Source organism: Phaseolus vulgaris, chromosome 3, assembly GCF_051622355.1.
Source record: "Phaseolus vulgaris cultivar YP4 chromosome 3, ASM5162235v1, whole genome shotgun sequence".
Taxonomy (NCBI): Eukaryota; Viridiplantae; Streptophyta; class Magnoliopsida; order Fabales; family Fabaceae; genus Phaseolus; species Phaseolus vulgaris.
Window position 1 is genome coordinate 41205012 of NC_143500.1, and position 20652 is coordinate 41225663.

General features: G+C 31.9%; 1 protein-coding gene across 5 annotated transcripts in view; it reads left to right on the forward strand.

Annotated features, from left to right (window-relative positions):
* The window catches only part of LOC137807634 (protein ENHANCED DISEASE RESISTANCE 2), a 44405-nt gene extending 31873 nt beyond the window's left edge, over window positions 1-12532 (forward strand). For all 5 annotated transcript variants that reach the window (XR_011080564.2, XM_090299458.1, XM_090299457.1 and 2 more), the window contains 4 exons: window positions 10099-10242; window positions 10327-10422; window positions 11448-11549; window positions 12180-12532. Coding sequence is in view for 4 of the 5 variants with exons in the window: in XM_090299458.1 (XP_090155584.1) it covers window positions 10099-10242; window positions 10327-10422; window positions 11448-11549; window positions 12180-12278 (441 nt within the window). In the remaining variant the exon portion in view is untranslated. The remainder of the gene's footprint in view (window positions 1-10098; window positions 10243-10326; window positions 10423-11447; window positions 11550-12179) is intronic.
* The last annotated feature ends 8120 nt before the right edge of the window (window positions 12533-20652 follow it).

Consider the following 20652-nt stretch of genomic DNA (forward strand, 5'->3'; position numbering starts at 1 on the left):
ATCTTTGTTCTAGTTCTTGAGAAGGAGTAGAGGCAGGAGGTAATAACTCATTAAAATCATGAAGAAGAGCATGAAGTTTACCTAGATATTCTGCCATTGTACCATCAAGACGTTTGGGAGCAACAATTGTGAGAAGATTTTGACACACACCATAAAGACGTTGAGTATCATTGGTGTATAATAATTTTGCTTGTTCCCAAACTTCTGAACATGTTTCATAGGTACGAAAAATTTGTTTTAAAGATGAGTGAATGGTCGATTTGATAACAATGCATAATTGAGCATCAATTTTCGACCAACGAACAACCTCATTTTCAGCAAGAGTAGGATGAGTAAGATGATCAACATAACCTTGACTCTTAAGCCATAATTTAATATCTGATGCCCAAGTGTCATAATTGGTTCCATCCAATTTGTCAATGGAAAGATGAACATTGACGTAATTAGTATAAATAGATGAATCCGGCATAATGACTGAAGAAGAAGCCATAGTGGCAGCGGAAGCGGAAGAAGCCATAAAAGATAAGGACAAATCCAGTCACCGGTTAATTGGCGGGAGCAACAAAGATGAAGGCTCCGACAGCGATTCCGGCGAGATTCCGGCGGCGGCTCCGGCGAAGTTCCGGTGATGGTCCGGCGAAGGTCCGGCGAAGGTCCGGTGAAGGTCCGGCGAAACAGTAGGGTGGTGGCTGGAAAATTCCAGTGAATAGTGGGTTCACCAATAAAAATTGAACCCTAAACCCTAAACTCTAACCTTATGCTCTAGATACCATATTAAAGGAAAAGAAAGAATAGGGTAAATCCCTTGTGTATATTGAACACATAGGGTTATGTTTATATAGGAAAAAGAAACATATGGGCTAAGCCCATTACATAAATATGAGATATCTAACAATATCTATAATATCTCATAATATCAAATAATATCTAATTATATCTAATAATATCTAATTATATCTAATAATATCTAACAGTCTTGAAGGGGGTGCGTTGGAGATAGCGCATTGACTAAAGATAAGATCAATTTACTTTTTATAAGTTGGGGAAATCCTCACCTTACATATCGATTTTGTGAGGATGAGTTACTCTGAAACTCACTTCCTAATATGGTAAAGTTTATCCTAGTGATGTTTGTTAGGTTTATCGTGTCACCCGCTATCGAGCCGCTATTGGACTACCTATAAATATCTAGTTGTGCGTACGAGATGTTCATGTCTCGGCGTGAGGGAGTGTCTTGGAGATCCAACATCGAGTAAACATAAAACTAACTTACAGTATATAAGTGGGGCAATCCTCACCTTACAAGCCAATTTTGTGAGGATGAATTAGGCTAACCCACTTCTTAATAGAAGGTTTATCATGCAATTTTAGATTCTGAAAAGACTCCTTTATTCTCTTCAATTGAAGAAAGAATGTTTTGCACTACGTGATAAGTTAAATGTCTGAAAACTCTCATGGATTATATCATTAAACCATGGTAAGAATTCCAATTCTCTTTTAAAACTATATGTAAGGATTTTTGGGTTCTAGACTCAAGTGCGACAAGACCATATCACTGCTTTTAACATTATATGTTTCTCTTTCTGGTAACCACATTATTATTGCCATTGGGACTTATATCCCAATAAATGAATGTGACCATATTTCTCTTGTGGTATCTCTCAGCCTTAAGTGTCCCTATGTTATATCCTAAAGTTTTGGGATTTGATTAATATTATTGTTGGGTTGTTAAGATTTAATTAGTAGATATTAGGATTTTATCATTTATTTAGTTAGGATTTTATCATTTATTTAGTTAGGATTTTATCATTTATTTAATTAGTTAGGATTTTATTAGGATTTTATCATTTATTTAGTTAGTTAGGATTTTATTAGGATTTTATAATATTTAGTACTCTATAAATAGAGTATTGAACTATTATTTGAGATATGAATAATATATGCAGTTTGTTTCCTTTTCTCAATTCTCTATCATTGTTCTTGTTCTTGGTATAATCGGAAGCCACCTAAAGGTTCCCTTTGTCCAAAGCCTAATCGTTCTTCGAAATCTCTTACGAGAGGACCTAGACGCTTCTACACACGATCATTCATAACAATTGGTATCAGCTAGGACCTTCTGGTACTTTCAATGGTAGATTCAACACGCTCCGCTCAAGCTGCTAAGAAGATGGAAGATCGAATCTCCCAAAGGATGGATAATAGGTTTCTAGAACTCGCGAATACGTTGAAGGAAACCTTGATTCTTTCTATAAAAGAGACCATGCAGGAATTACTTACTCAATCTCAAGGAGAAGGGTCCCATGGCCTCTCCAATGACAACATGGGGTTTGGTGCAATTGGCGATGATCTCATGGTTGAGTTGTTGCGTATACGACAAAAGACTTTAGTTGATGCCTATCATGAAGAGTTCAATTCAATCATTACAAGATTGAAGTTATCTGATGATCATATTCTAAGGTGCTTCCATGGTGGATTAAATAAAGAAATCCAGATGATGGTAAGAATGTTCCGACCTCAGTCTCTACAACATGCGTTTACCTTGGCCAAGATGTATGAAGGAGCTAATTCAAGCAATTCAATGGCCAAATTCCACAAGGGAGTCTTGGGTCCAGCACCAGTGCCTCTATCGTCGTCTGCTTCAATCAATGTGGCCCCTAAACCCAAACCAACACACCACTTCCCACCGGAGTTCATAGCAAAACGTAGGGCCAAAGACCTTTGTTATTTTTGTGTTGAACCCTACTCAATGGAGCATAGTAGGGTACACAAGAAATTACAGCTTCACGTCATGGAGATGCAGGAAGATGACTCATATGATAGTCCTCTCAGTGATGTGACTGAATTATTGCAAAGGAAGAAGCCAAAAATCTCAGTCAACGCATTAACCATAATGGTTGGGTTCAGAACTATGAGAATAGTTGGATATCATAAAAAACGACCTTTACATATTCTCATTGGTAGTGGCAACACTCATAATCCATTAGATACGCAAATGGATAAAAAATATGGGTGCATAATTGATATAATTGCCTATTTGAATGTCATGGTAAGCTGGGCTCTACCACAAACCTTAAAACAATTAAGAGGGTTTTTGGGCTTAGATGGATATTATAGAAGATTTGCCTGTGGGTGTGACGTCATTGCTACACCTGATATGCTTAAGAAGGATAATTTCATTTGAAGACGAAGTACCCATTGTTCCATTCTTGAGGGCAAGAATGTTGTTGAGGGGAGGGCATTGTTATATCCTAAAGTTTTGGGATTTGATTAATATTATTGTTGGGTTGTTAAGATTTAATTAGTAGATATTAGGATTTTATCATTTATTTAATTAGTTAGGATTTTATCATTTATTTAATTAGTTAGGATTTTATTAGGATTTTATAATATTTAGTACTCTATAAATAGAGTATTGAACTATTATTTGAGATATGAATAATATATGCAGTTTGTTTCCTTTTCTCAATTCTCTATCATTGTTCTTGTTCTTGGTATAATCGGAAGCCACCTAAAGGTTTCCTTTGTCCAAAGCCTAATCGTCCTTCGAAATCTCTTACGAGAGGACCTAGACACTTCTACACACGATCGTTCATATCACCCTCATGTTCCAAAACTTTATAATAACCTTATTTCTATTCACAAACTTATGACCTAAACTATTTTGGAACCTTTCTCTCATTGTGTCTTTTAGGATCTTGCCACGGAAAGGATGATAGGAACTATTAAGTAACAACAGGGGTTGCATTGGCTTGAAGATTTAGGAACTAAGGATAGACAAAAAACTACTTTAGAATCCTCTTAAATTTGGTTTCTCCATCCTCGTTTAGGACATATGTCTTATATGTTCTAAAGTCTATATTTCTTTCTATATTTTCCAAACAGTATGGTCAGTTATTTAAGTTTGATAATTTGCAAAGCACTATCGTGCCACATTTCCTACTAGTAAGACAAAAAGTGTTTATCCTTTCGATTTGATTCATAATGTCTAATACATAAAACTCTAGTATATTTGATTCTAAATGGTTTGTTACTTTTATTGATCATTGTACTCGTGTTACATAGATTTTTCCTATGAGAGAGAAATCCGAAGTTTCTACTGTGTAAAATTCTTCCGTTTGATTAACATAAATTGGAAAGATAATTAAATGTTTGTGTTTTGATAATGAAAGGGAATATATAAATCATGACATCTATTTTCTTTCCGGAAAATAGTATTGTTCATGAATTCACATGTGTGGATACACCACAACAAAATGACATTGTTGAAAGATAAACAAACATCTTCTTGAAATGACACCAGCCTTTCTCTATGTATCTAAATCTTATTGAGGAAAGGTTGTCGTCACTATTGCCTATCTTGTCAACCAATTACTCTCTCGGATTCTATATGTACTTGGTCCAATTGAATCTATGTCTTCCTTTATTCCATATGTTCCTTTTCTCTTAGGCCTTCACAATTGGGTTTTTTGATGCGTAGTGTTTGTCCATATTCATAATTACTTTCGTCGAAAGTTAGATCCTAGAGCTATTAAATGCATATTCATTGGTTATGCCTCTGATAAAAATGGATATCATTGTTACCATCCTCTAAGTCAAACGTTTTTACCTCTATGGATGTTACTTGTGATGAAATTAAATCCTTTTACATGGATCCCTAACTTCAAGGGGTGAGTTCTATGGAAGTTGGGTCTTTCAAGTCTTTAGAATCAACCTTTTCCTCTTTCATATAGAAACTATCCCATACTAATACCACTCTTTACTCCTAGTACTTCTAGCACATCTTATATGTGTGCTTCTAAAGATGCGCCTAACGAGGGTGACTTTGTTCCTTAGTTAATATAAACTCCAGAAATTGGTCATCCAAAGAGTTTCTTCTATACACAAGATTAACAGAGACAAAACCTCGGAGAGAGAAGGGAATTTTTCCTTTCCCAAAATCTGAATCCTAATTGGATCAAATTCAGGGTTCAATCCAGAAAGAAATTAAATATGCGTACCCTTTCAAGAAATTGTGTTAGTGCAATAGAGTCATTTGTGCACTTCATCTTCAAATTTTGATATTGATCTAATTCGATCCATAAACCATTCAACATACCTTAGTAGTTTGTTACTGAAAGGCTCCCTTGGCTGGTATGAAATATCTTGTTTTCTATCTCGTACCATGCTGCAGTATCTTTTTTCATAGAGTATGTTTGACAAAGGTTTTCCCAAATCACCATACAATTTCGGCTAATCTCTGGCGTCATAGAATTCCATAACCAGGTCATGATAAGAGAGTCTTCATCGTCCCAGTCTTCATATTTAGAATCAGTTTTGGCTGGAGGGTTCCCTTCTAGGTGATTCAATTTCTTCCTTCTTTTGGGAGTAGCACGAACCAACTTCCATTGTAGGTAGTTGTTTCCATCAAGACGATAGCTGCTTTGCAACATCGGCAAATCATTGGAGCTAAGAGAGGTTGTATTGTTAGTCGACATTGGTAAGAGTTGACCGAAATAAGACAAAACTGGTGGTGATTTTGTTTGTGCTGGGAAAAAAAAATTCCGGCAGCAGCGGTCAACGTGGGTCGGCGGTAGCAGGCGGCGGCGGAGGTCAGCAGTGGTCGTCGGACGTGGTCGTCGGTGGTCAGACGTGGTTGGAGGCGGTGGTCGGAAATGGTATTATTGATCAGTGGAAGAGAAGAAAAGTTACAGCAATGAAAGCTGTTTAGAGAAGTATTTGCAGCAATGAAGGCTGCCAAAAGATTGCAGAAACCGTCTCCCAGATCAGGAGCTTTAATACCAAGTTGAAAGGAATAGAAAGAAATAGATGGAATATATTTTTTATGCGTATTACAAATGTGATTATAGTCTCTATTTATAGATTGTTTTACAACCTAATTAAGGAAAAAAAAAATAGGTAATGAAATACAATTATAATGGTTGTTTAAAGCTGTACAAATCTAATAAAATCAAATCACTAACAAATCTGTCCTAATAAATTTAAAATGGAATCTGCACTTAATTACAGCATAATTCTCCTGATTATGCAACATATACTAATGCAGATTCTGCAAGATGTGTTCCTGATGAGATCCACCTCAGTATAGTGCATGTTCGTTGGTTAAATTTGGTGAATTTGAGAGGGTAAAAACATAATATTGTTGCATGGTTTAATGTATAAGCTGAATTCTAACTATAACACATCGGATGTATCCCGAAGGGCTGTAACGCCTCTTTCATAGCTTTGGTTCCTAAAGTTAGGGACTCGTCCAAGCTCGAGCAATATAGACCCATCTCATTAGTTGGAGCTATGTACAAGATTATTTCGAAGGTTTTAGCTAGTAGAATGAAGAAGGTGTTGCCCTCTTTGATAGATGAATGCCAATCAGCCTTTGTGAAAGGAAGAGGGATCTTAGACAGTGTTCTTATGGCCAATGAAGTTGTTGAGGATTTAAGGAGGAGTGGGAGAAGAGGGTTGTGCCTAAAAGTGGACTTCGAAAAAGCATATGACTCGGTTAGATGGGCGTTCTTATATGATATGCTATCCAAGATGGGGTTTCACAACCTCTGGATCGCATGGATTAGAGGATGTCTGGAATTCGCCACTGTGTCTGTGTTAGTCAATGGGAGCCCTACGGAGGAATTCAAGCCGACTAGAGGGTTAAGGCAAGGAGACCCACTTGCACCCTTCCTTTTCCTAGTTGTAGCTGAAGGCCTTGTTGGGATAGTTAGAAGTGCTAGCAAAACCACTTTACTGACGGGGCTCAAGTTTGGAAGGAAGGAGATTGAGGTGTGGATCCTCCAGTTTGCGGATGACACTATTTTTCTATGTGAAGACTCCTTCAACAACGTGGTAACCTTGAAGGTCATCCTAAGGGGGTTTGAATTAGCCTCAGGGTTGAAGATCAACTTCCATAAGTCAAAGCTTGCAGGCATCAATGTTCAAAGTAGTGATGTAGCATGTTATACAAAGACGTTGAACTGCGAACAAATGGGAGTACCGTTTAAATATCTGGGCCTTGAAGTGGGAGGTAACCCCAGGAAGAAGCAGTTCTGGGATCCGGTCGTTAACAAGTTAAAAGGGAGATTTTTATCCATGGCAGGGAGAATTTGTCTTATCAACTCTGTCATATCTGCTATACCTCTGTATTATCTCTCCCTTTTCAAAGCCCCTGACTCAGTCTGTAAAAGGATTACCTCTATCCAAAGGAGATTCTTGTGGGGTTGGGGAAAAGAAAGCAAGCCAATTTGCTGGGTTAGTTGGGAAGATGCGTGCAAACCTAAAGAGGAGGGAGGATTGGGTTTAAGAGAAATACGAAAGTTAAACCATGCTCTCCTAGCTAAATGGAGATGGCGTTGTATCTCTTAAGAGGAGGGAAGGTGGAAGGAGTTATTGGACTCAAAGTATGGGTTGGAGCCTGGAAACGTCCATTCACTAGTCAAACTCCAATCTTGGTGGTGGAAAGATCTCTATAAAGTGTGCAAGGAGGGAGGAGGAAAAGGATGGTTTCAAGAAGAACTAAGTAGGAAACTAGGGTGTGGAGACAAAGTAAAGTTCTGGGAGGAGGTGTGGGTTGGGAGCTCTGATCTCAAATCCTTGTTTCCTAGACTGTTCTCCCTATCCTTAAACCAGGGGCAAACAGTGGGTGAAGTTGGCGTGTGGATTAATTTGGATTGGAGATGGAGGCTGACATGGAGGCGTGCCAGGTTTGCGTGGGAATCATCACTGGAAGCAGACCTCTTTACACTGCTACCAGGGGCACTAATGAGAAGGAATGATGTGGATGTGCAGGTGTGGGGGAAGGAAGAACCAGGCCTTTTTTCTGTGAATTCTGCTTATGAGTGCCTTGCCAAGTAGTCTCGTGGAACCCAATCCGATGTGTTTAATTTCCTTTGGAAGACTAAGGCATTCCCAAATGTGATCGTGACAGCTTGGAGAGTGCTGCTGGATAGAATCCCAACAAGGGTGAGTTTGAGTAGGAGAGGGGTGATGATGGAATCTACGTTATGTGCAATGTGTCAGCTTAAGGAGGAGTCTTGTCAACATATCTTCTTGGAGTGTAAATACGCACAATGGGTATGGTCCTTGTGCTTCAAATGGATAGGTATCTCTTCTGTTCAACAGAATGATTTAAATCTGCACTTTATGAGTTTTCATCTGAGCAATGCTAGCAAGAAGCAAAACCTGGTATGGAAAGGTGTTTGGGTATCTGTTATTAGGTGTATCTGGGACCAAAGGAACCTGATTGTATTCAAAAAGGGCTAGTAGATGTGGAGGAGGTGTTTCAGAAGGCTCAACTCAAATCCTGGCTTTAGATGAAGCACAAGGTGCATTCCTTTACTTATTCTTTCGTGGACTGGATTCTTAATCCAATGTTTTGCATTAGAAGTTATAATTAGGATTCCCAGATGCCAAGAGTCTTAAGACTTCGGCCTTTTTTGGATTTATAGTTGGTTGGAGGTGTTTGTGGGTTTGTCACGGCCTGCAGCTGGTGCAAGATGGAAAGGACATATGTGCTTGTATGCAAGGGAGTCAAAAGGAATGTTAAGGACTTGATGGAGGATTCTGTTTTGATGTATCTTATAACAGACCAATAGAGGCAGGGTGTATGCTGGTTCAGGGTTCTTATTGCAGGAAAGAAAAACTGTGTTTTTTATGTGGTGTTTTGGTTGTTGTGGAAATCCCTAAGTGTGTTTGCTGATCAACTAGTGGTCTCACATGTGGATGGTAGCAGTAGAGGTTGTGGTGGGGATTTAGACATGTTGGGGGATGTAAGTCGAAGTTGTAAACTCCAACCAATCTAAGTGCGAGATGGACCCTGGCAAGTAGGAATTTGGTTTCTGATAAAAGTGAGCTTAAAAGGAGCAAACAGGGGGAAGCCAAAGTCCAAAAAGGAGCGAATGGAAGTTGCTGCATTGAAGTGATTAATTCTGTGACAAGTGCTACAATCGTGCCACTGCAAGCTGGGTAGAAGGAATGTCAATGAGGTGGTGGAGATAACCTATATTTTGGTGTATTTTGATGGTTTTGTAGCTGTAGTTTGCAGTGCTTATAGCATTCCAATACGAGCACGGTGCTAGCTGGAATAGGATGTCTAGCTTATGCAGCAAACATTATCTATCTATTGCTTCTGGGGTGTTTGTTCATCTCTTTATTCTTGGTGATTCTTAATGTGATTTGGTTTATGTAAAAGGGTGGGATACCCCTTTTGTATCCCTCTTAATTTAATTTCATTCTTTGCTGATAAAAAAATAAATAAATAAATAAAAATAGGATCAGTACTGTCGTCATAGTGACAGAGGTGTGTAAAGTGTAACTGCCTGTATTAACAGCCTTTAGTTAGTTGTGTAATTGACTTAACATAACCTAATCTCAGTTGTCTAACTGATTTAACTCCTTTTCTAACAACTAACTGCCCAAGAGACGGTTGAATAACTGCTCTTCTAATACAAAATTTACACATTAGAAGCCTGATATACTACTCTTCATTTTACAGTAACAACTATTTAAGTGTTGAGTCCGGGGTGATTGTTTATCAAGTTTCAAACTCCCTGAGCTATAATGGAAGTGGTCATGTTGCAATTTTATTATTGTTTTATATTTTTTGTTTTTAATAAAAGAGTTTCAAAGGATAATAAATTCTGTTTGATCCTTGCCTACTGTTTAACATTATTGTCCAAGTGATTCTTATGTTTTTCTCAACTGTCATCCTTTTTTCTGGTTATACCTAGTTTTAAAAGTCTACTGCTAGCATATTATAGCTTTTGACATTGAATGAAGAATTGAGTAGCTTTACTATTAGTACAGTGTCAAGGCTCTCAACTTTGACCAACAAGTAAATTGGAAGGTTTTACTGCCCTTCTTTTTAACTTAGTAAGTAAGCATAAATGTGATGCCAAAAGCTGAAAAGTTATTTGATTGAAATCATGAATAGTGTGTGACATGTGCTTCTGTCTTAATTACTCATTCTCTGAAATCCACAATGATAGATCTCTCAACGGCTCAAGAGAAACTTTGTCTGTAGTTTATGTATATAGATAAAGTGCATTGGAGCGTTTGTTTATGCCACATATCTGCTTCTCATTGAAAGACTTATTTTTTGTTTGTAATCAAATTCAGGTTCCTGCTAAGCCAAACTACAGTCTGGTTCTGTATTATGCAGCTGACAGACCTATAAATAAAAATTCTTTGTTAGCTAAGTTTGTTGGTGGAAGTGATGCGTTTCGGGACTCGAGATTCAAGCTTATTCCTAGTATAGTTGAGGTGTGTGATCCTCGATGAATTTTTATACATTCTATGTTTGATGAGTGATAGCATTTGTGAGATAATACTTTTCAATTGATACAGGGATATTGGATGGTCAAGAGAGCTGTAGGAACCAAAGCTTGCCTCTTGGGAAAAGCCGTAACCTGTAAATACTTTAGACAAGATAATTTTTTGGAGGTAATGCTACCTTAGAAATTTTTCCCATTTGACTTGAGCTTTTATCTTTTGATGGCCTTAGAATCTCAAGTTAAGAAGTCAAGCCTGTTTATGCTGATTCTCGAATGTAATAGAGAAACATTTTTAAGTAAATTCTCTGGCTTGTTTCTATGTAATACTATATCACTGGTATTTTTACCTGTTCTATTGACTCTTCTATTAATTATAGTTTCAGAATATTGCATTTTGCTATGGTAATTATTTGTTTCGTGTTTGTTGATGAACTTCTTGTGCACTTTTATACTTACATTACATTGCATATGAGGATTATTCAATCAGCATACACCTGCCATTCCTTACCCATATCCCAGTTTCCACCTTAGAAAACCACTCCCGTTAAATTAAGAAGACACACACGCACAGATTCACATTAATGGCTACTTTCTTTCCACTCACTTCGCAACATTTTTTCATCTTTAATCCTTGCTAACAAAAATATAGTATGGTGATGAAAACTAAACCATATTAAATTCAAGTAGAATAAGCTCATGTATCATGGCAAATATTGTTATTGTACTTGTCTTTTTTATCTTTACAACTCTTGCTGATGAGTTGGAACATACTACTAGGTGAAATTATCACTCTAACAATTCATAGCTCTCGGTTTCTATGACCAAATTTTCGGTACAGCTTCTGGGGGAGGATGAGTTTTGGTTGTTGTAGATCAGATATTTTTTGTATTTTGTCTGCTCCTTGAATGCAATCATTCAAATGCAAAACGAGAATAGCATGTTAATATAAATATAGATAATCTCATTAGTTTTAGGTTTCCCGTACCACAACTGTTGGCTCTGGCTTAACCTTTATTCTGAAATTTTAATTTTAATTTTTCTAGTTGTTGAAGATTCTCATTTATTACTGTTGAAAGCGCATGCAATAATATTCTAGTTGATTGTAGAATTGAACTTCAGTCTTCGGTAACTTTGCTGCCATTTTCATGTTGTCTGGTAAATCACACTGTTTTGCTATTTTTCCGTAATATACAGATTGATGTGGACATTGGATCATCTTCTGTAGCCAGAAGTGTCATAGGCCTGGTCCTGGGATACGTTACAAATCTTGTTGTCGACCTTGCAATTTTGATAGAGGTTTGTGCCTTTCTGTTAATAAAATTTACGGACAAACAATCTTCTTATGGTGTCATCTTTTTTTATTCCTTTTTGGCTAAAGTGATGAAGTTTCAATTTATATGACTGCTATTTCTGCAATTTTCGGGTGTAATTGTTTGCAGAGGGATAGTCTAATTTAAAGGGTGTCTATCTTTCTTCTAGTTTTTGGGATAAGATTTGGTTAAAGGAAAAATCAGTTGGTTGTTATGCAGAGGATTTTCTCCCTTTCTAAAGTATATTCCTCTTCTGTCATTACTCTCAGACATACTACTTATGATTTGTGCTATAGCTGGCGTATACAAATAACATATACCATTAATATCATATAAGGACGACTGAGAGAAAAAGGTTTGCAAAACTGGATTTTTCTAATAAGGAAGGTGGTGAGCTGATTATGTTAATATCACTTTCAAACGAAGTAAGCAATTGAGGGAAATCTTCTTTAATTTCTACAAGTTTCTGTATATTAGGAATGACGAAGGAGTCAACTCCTCCATGATTCTTTTACATCAACTGTTTGTGCATTCACTTCTGAAACTTAGAATGTTCATCAACTTGTGCATCTCAATTTTCGAGTAGTTCAGGTATTAACTGATGCCATACTTGCAGGCAAAAGAAGAGTCGGAGCTGCCGGAGTATATTCTTGGAACAGTCCGATTAAACCGTTTGAAACCTGAATCTGCTGTACCATTGGAACTGTCCGATTAAACCGTTGTTCCAGGAATATTATATCAGTTGATTCATTGTTGTCACTCTAATTTACACAGGGGATTCAAATAAAAAATGAGTGAATTTTGTGAGATACTTCAGTTTCTGTTTCTTTTCATTTCTCCCAGGCCTCTCATCTAATTTTGTTTCCCCTGATAAGTTCACTCAGTTTATTTGTAGATCATAAAATAGGCCATTTTTATAGATGGAAAGAAAAACAGTAGATGGAAGAAATACAATATTTCTGCTGCTAACTCGCCTTTCTCTTCACTGTATTTTTTACTTTATCCAACATATTTTTCTCTTCGAACCACTTGATTAGCAAGATTTCCTACAAGGTTTTTACACCAAAAATAAAAGTTCAACTCTTTTAAAAATGAAGGGAATATGGTCCGATGAAAAAGAAGAAAACTATAGAGGATGATGTATTAACTTGGGATAATTTGTCTTCACTGAAAGGATAGGAATAAATAACTCAACATCAAAGGAATTAAAATTTGTGAAATTAGGATGATGTAGTTAACTAATTACATGTCAGTCTTAGGATGATGTAGTTAAAAATTTCAAAATTATTTTTTTCCGAATTTGAAAATCCAAAATAATCAATATAATTCAAAACTAAACAAAATACATTCAAACTCCATTTTTTGAATGTATTTTGTAGAATCTGCTTATAGGAAGAAAAATAAAATGGAACTCCATTTTTCATGTTATATTGTAGAATCTGGTTTCATTCAAACTCTTACGCATCATGAACATAATATTCGAGACTAGAAGTAATTGAGAAGAATACTTAAAATCCAAATTAATTAGTGAAACTTGAAGATTTTTCGATAACTAAATATGGTCTGAAGAACTTTTCAAGAACCTATGCATCATCCTTCTTCCATCTTTTGTTTAAAACTTGTGTTTTAAAAAAAATGTTTATTTTTCTTAAAAAGGTAAAAAGAGTAAAAATACAATTGATCATGTTACTTTTACACTATCATATCTTAATAAACTTGATTAATTATATTTTTATTTGCTTCAATGCAGTCAATAATAAATAATAGAGTTATAAAAACGATAAAAATAATAAGTTTAAAAAGAAATATTAAAATATTAGTTTACTGTAAATTGATTTATTTATTAGTATTATTAAGCTTAATTATATTTGTAGCCCTTAAAATTTAATATACTTATGATTTTGGGTACCTAAAATTTTAAAAACTGTTTTCTAGTTTCTTAAAATGAAAAAAAAAATAGTTTAGTCCTTAAAAGCTGTATTTAGTCCATTCTGTAAGATTAAAATCATATTTTACTAAATTTAAGGTAAAAAAAAAATGAGATTTTCTTTTATTTGAGTGACTAACAATATAGTCTTAAATTTTACTGACTTAATAATAAAAAATACTATTATTACATTTAAGTTTTGTACTATCTCAATACAAATTCAATGCATTTATTTAATTATATTTGTTATCTGCAATTAAAAAATATAATACAAAGAATAATATAAAATAGTTATAAAAGGAAAATATAGTACAATTAAATAAGTTAATTAACCTTCAATTATTTATTACATTAAAAATACTTTAATATTGTTATGGAAATAATGATCACAAATTAGATTATAAATTTGATTGCATGATAAATCTGTTCTCTTTGTATTATTAACATATTAGGCCACTTAAAAACGAAGTACAACTACAATAAGAAATAAATAAGTCAGATTCAAGATATTACCTTAAGTTGGTCTTAAATGAAATACGACTTTTTTTAAAGTCAATTTTTTTAATTAATTTTTTAGATAACATCAATTTTTAGATTTAATTTTCTAGCACTATTTATTCTTAAAAAAGAATTTTCAAAATTTAGTTTTTGGAGAATCGAATTCTGGAGATATATTTTTTTCTGATAATAAAGAAAAGCGAAAAAAAGTCACTTAATGACTCATCGGAATCTAGTCTCTGAAAAATATAATTCTAACTAGTTTTTTTATTTTTTTATATAGCATCATTTATATTCATGATGAAAATTCAATTTTTAAAAATCAAATTCTCACCTTTATTTTTTATTCCAGGAAATTAAATCTCAAATAATACTATTAAGGAGATTAATTCTAAATAGGGTTTTACAAGAAAAAAAAAATCACTTTATGCTTTTTACTATACATAAACAAAAAACAGTTATACGTGTATATATATATATATATATATATATATATATATATATATGAATGAAGGTAGTGTGTCTGTATTTTTATTATTATATTAAAATGATATAGTTTTGGAAAAAAAATTAAAAAAATGTATGTTGTAATTATTTTTAAGTGAATAAATTATATAATAAAGTATGAGTAGAGAGATCATATAGTTATATATTTTATTAAATAAAAAAATATTTGTTAAAGGATAAAATTGTTTAATTAAAAAAATATATAAAAATAATTAAAAAAATGTGCATTCTTTTATATAATTGTCTAGATTTAAAAAAAATAGTTAAATATATAACACTTAAAAAAAATACATTCGAGAAAAGTCTTTATAACAATTAAAATAAATAATACATTGGAAAGAAGTCTTTTATAACAATTCAAAATAAACCTAACACCAAAGTTTATTTCCAGCCTTTTCAAACATAACTGTTGTATTTAACTACGTTCATATATAAGTCCATTCATAACTTAAGAAACATCATCATAATACCACAATTCAATGGTAATTTATTATTCATAAAATATCCATTAGAGTTCATCATACGCATCATCTAATTAATACACATTTATTTTCGGTTTAAAGTTTAGTACTTAGAATTTAAGAAGATTAATTATTATCATTGATATTTATATTAATAATGTAGATATATAATCAATTAATTATTAATGTGGAGCAGGTTGATATTTATTGTTTTCTTGAACCACAATCTAAAAAAAAAATATGGAAATAAAAAAAATAGAATGTCTGTAATTATGAAGTCATGAATCATGGGAGAAGATTTATATGGCCTCTTTTATTAATGGGTAAATAAAAATTGTTACAGTTAAATGTTACATAATTCAAAGAACACGGCTAATCAATTGGCTATTTTAGGTCTCATTGACAATTGATGTTTATTTGACCTATAGACAATACTCTAGTGTGATTTTGTCCATTGCATAGAAAACGTGCAAATATGAAGGTTGAAGTACAAGAGTATGTTTTAATTGAGAAATAATATGTTATTGTACTTTATATAATGTATTGTAAATTACTTTTTAGTGTCATTAATGCATGCAATATTTTAGACTAAAGTCCACTTCATCATCACATAATATCCATTAAGTTTATCCTAAGGTATTTAGTTTTTCATTAAAACTATTAAATTTTTGTTTTTTTTAGTTGTTCAATAAATTAACTTTGTTCATTTTCATATATTATAATGTAATAAGCAACAAGAAGTTTTGAATGTGGCTATTATGTCATGCATTGGATGTGACCATACATTGTTGATGTTTGGGAGTTGGTAATAAGACACTTTACATATTTTGAAAAAGGTTATTAGAAGTTTCGTATGTTATTATGAAGACTAATATCTATTTCGTATTTTAATTTTTCACATAGAGTAAGTCGATTGACACATACACAATTGAATAAACTCGTCATGAATGGACTAAACATTTTATACACATTAGAGATAAAAACTTGTTATAGTTTAGAATTTGATTAGGCATTTTCTTTTCATTAGTTTGATTACGTCTTATATTTTACTTTATTTTTCTAAGTTTTGATTTGAACGATTTATTATTCTTATGTTTGGATAAATACAAAAATTTATTTATTGGCATTTTGATATTTTGTTTAACATTATAGGTTGGGAAATAAATATAATTTAAAAAACATAACATATTACAGTGATTCATGCATTAACCATGTAAAAATTGACATATTACCGCGATTAATCTATAGAATCGGTGTAATAGGTACATATTACAACGGTTGTCCTATATAATCGATGTAATATCCCAATTCTGATACATATTTCAACAATTGTTTTATAAAATCGGTGTAATATCCCTAATATTACATAATAAATTTGTTATTTTATATCGGTTACTTTTTAAATTCGATGTAATATTTGTATATATTACATAGGTTAAAAAATCAATGTAAAATATGATCTATTTTCTACATCGTTGATATTTACATCGATAACAAAATCGTTGTACTAAGTCTAAAGTAACCAATGTAAAATGTAATTTTTGCACTAGTGTGAATCATAAATGGGTCAACACATCAAGAGTATCCTTTAGATAATATCTATTGACACATTTTTGAAAGACATGTATTAAGCAAGTCATATCATATACTAACATCTTTACCATTTTATTATACTTTGGCTCCATATTTAAGGCATCAAATATTCAAAACTTATAATGTGTCAAGTATATAATAAACCTCATTAAGCTTCTCACAACCTTAATTTGTCAGACATGTTTCTCACAACTTATAGTGTGTTAGACATGTCTTAGTCTATGTGACTTATATCATCGATGAAGTCAATATTTTTTTATAGATTTTAATATTGAATACATCATATCAAATTATGTCACAAATCATCCCAAATTTATAACTTCAATTCATATATCATACATAACTTACAATTCAATAATTTTGACACGTAACCAACTAAATTCAATTATCTTTTAATAGTATTTTTTACATTATTATTTTATAATAATTGCTAGACAATGTTGTTAATTATTTTGAAGAATACAGTAAAAAATTATAGTGCGCATGTGTGCACGAATATTTGGCATCTCCATAATACACTAATGGTGTGTTTGGATTGAAGAGGAAATTCTTAAGGATTTGAGGGAGTGGATAGGTGAAGATTTAAGAGGATTTAGGAGAGTGTGTGAGGTTGTTTGGATCAAGGATGTTAGAGTAGATTGGTGAGGATGATTTATTGAAGTTTGTGAGTGATTTGATAATTGAGTGTGAATTTATAAATTATTTTAAAGGTGTAAAATATAAATTTACAATACCCTTGTTATTAAAAAATTTGAATAATGAATTATGACATTTTTAAAAAAAAAGTATTTATATAAATTCATTATTTATAATTATATGTTATTATTAATAGTGTAATTAAATATATTTGTTACATAAATTTATGTAATATTTAATATATTAATTTTTTATATTGTATATATATAATTATATTAATAATAGTAATAAAAATAATTTATATATAATAATATTAATAATAATAATTATTATTATTATTATTATAAAAAGTCAATATAATTTAAAATTATTTTAATATATAATGGAAAATAATGGAAAATGGGAATGAATTGAAGTTGGTGGTGTGAGAGAATTGAAAGACTTTTAATGTGAACAACACAAAAATACCAAATTCATTCTTTCTTCTCCAAAATAAGGAAGAATCGATTATAGTTCAAACATTCAAACAAAATATAGTGGGAGCTCAAATAGATTCACCAAGAAAAACAATATGAAATAAAATCGATTCAACTAAAAAAAAAGAATGAAAAATTGATTTCCGTTGTGTTTACAAGGAATAGAAAATCGATTTCCGTTGTGTTTACAGGGAATAGAAAATCAATTTTAATCTTATTTTTTAATGATAAAGTTGCTTTTTCAGAACTACGAAAACATGAGATGACAGCGAGGATATGTATGTAAAATAACATTTGTTCTACTCTCCATCATCGCTAATCCTCGCACATGAGAGAAGAAACCAATATTCATCTCATCCACTCGTCCATTCTTACTCATACCCTCAACTCACTGAAACCAAACATATTACTCACTCGGTCCCCCATTCGGGCTCGAAAACTATCTGCAGAAACAAACACTGCCTAATTAATTAGGGTTTGTTCCAACTGATCCTGATGTGTGTAGTTTTAAATGTATTGGTTGAATTTGGGTATATATATAAACTTATTTTAACTTGAATATTGGTTTTCGATTTTCAAAAATAAGATAAAAAAAAGAAAAGAATGAAAAATTGATTTTCGTTGTGTTTACCGTGAATGAATTAAAGTTGGTGGTGTGAGAGGATCAAAAGACTTTTAACGTGAAGAATACAAAAATACCAAATCGATTCTTTGTTCTCCAAAATAAGGAAGAATCAATTATGGTTCAAACATCCAAACAAAATATAGTGGGAATTGAAATAGATTCTTCAAGAAAAACAATATGAAATAAAATCGATTCTACTAAAAAAAAATGAAAAATCGATTTTCGTTGTGTTTACAGGATATAGAAAATTGATTTTAATCTTATTTTTTTATGACAAAGTTGCTCTTTCTGAACTATGAAAACATGAGATGACAGTGAGGATATATGTATGTAAAATAACATTTGTTCTACTCTCCATTATCGCTAATCTTCGCACATAAGAGAAGAAACCAAACATATTACTCACTCGCTCGTCCATCCAGACTCGAAAACCATCCGCAAAAATAAACACTACCTAATTAATTAGGATTTCTTCCAACTGATTGATTTGTGTAGTTTTAAATGTATTGGTTGAATTTAGCTATATATATAAACTTATTTTAATATTGTATTTATATTAAGTGTATCTTATTTGGTATGCTTTTGGACGGTTGTTCCCCATATTAATGTTTTTGTTTATTTTTTTAAAGTTGGCCTAAGTTGTTAGTAATTGATCCTCTCCTATTGTTTATGCATATTCAATAAACATAAAAGCTCAATACTTGGTGTACTTTATTCCAAATATGTCAAATCCTCATCACAATTTCATAATTAGCTGGTTCTTTATATTTTCATGGTTCTAGTGAAGCAAATCTAGGAAAAATCATGAATAGTCTTGAACACATGCTTGATGCTAAGTAGGGTTCATTTAGTACAATATGTAATACTTGAACAATATTTTTAACAGAAATTAAATTAAAAATATTTAAATTTATAATAAAATTCAAATTTAATTAAACCAATTTTCCTTTTTATATTTTTCAATATAAAGACATATAAACCATGACAATAAAATGTAAAGACAACCTAATCTCAATTAATGTTAAAATCATCAAAACTTAAATAAAAAATATAAAAACTTTAAGTCAATAACATCAACACTTTTAATTGATACTCAACTAAAAATATTTAAATTTTCAAATTACTATCGCATTCTTTGGTTCGGTTTTCATCCAAAAAAAACATAAAAAAAATCTTGACAAGAACATGGACACTGAAATTTGAACTAACTATTGCTCCAAAAAGATTGCACAATTAAGAACACAACATAACACGTTTTCAGTATTGAAAAGTATTTCCCTTAACGGAACAAATACAAATACCGTATACTTTGTAGACTTGTAGTTGCAAGGCTACTTCCAGAAGGAGATAAGTAATAAATTTTATTAATTTTTTAATAATTTTTTAAAATAAAAGTGCACTCTTAATAGTATAATTAAAAGTAAAAAAATGTTTAAAATTAAAATATTTTGAGAAAAATATCATAATAAATAATTAAAACATGATTATATTTAAAAAAAAAAAAATTTAAAATGATCAGAGCAATTTAAAAAGTTCATAAAATAAATTATAAGACACATCTCAAATATTGTCAATGAAATCTCCATGAAACTAGTTAATTGTGGAAAAACAAAACTTGAGAATTAAAGTCACCATTTCATGTAAAAATGTCCATGGAGTTTTAGGCTGCCATACAAAGTAGTTTGTAAAGACATTTAATTAATCTAATGCTTGAATGTTCTATCTTTATATAATTTATATAATATAAGACATTAACTCATACAATAAACACAGGGTATATGGGTGCATAAACAACCCATATAGTATAAGATGTTAATCTAAACTTCTGATCTTAAGATGGTTTTTTTTTTTTTGAAGTTTTACAATATATTTTTTTCAATAATTTTTTTTTAAAGTCTTAGAATTTTTCAGGAAAAAAATCATAGTAAAGATTTTATATATTTTTAATACAAGATAAAGTAAATAATATATTTTTGTTTAAACTTTTTCTTAAAATAATGTACTCTCCGATTCTCTCGATTCTCCTCGAGAAGTCAGATAGTTCCCGACAATCTTTTGGGTTTCTATGTCTTTTGTTGAGTATTAAAAAATCCAAACCACATCCCAAAACTAACCATTTGGAGTCCTATAAAATTGTCACATTACCAACTAAATTACTTCATAAACAAAGTATAATCAATGAAGAAAAGTTTTGAGAATTTTATAAGATTTTTTTTTGTTTTACTGAAGAAAATTAATTAAGTTTAACTTTAAAATCTCAAAATTTTATAAATTTCTATATCAATCAATAGTTTTTTTTTAAGTAATTCATTACATATTGACCATATGTTTCAAAGTTAAATAATTGTGTGAAAAAAGTCAATTTT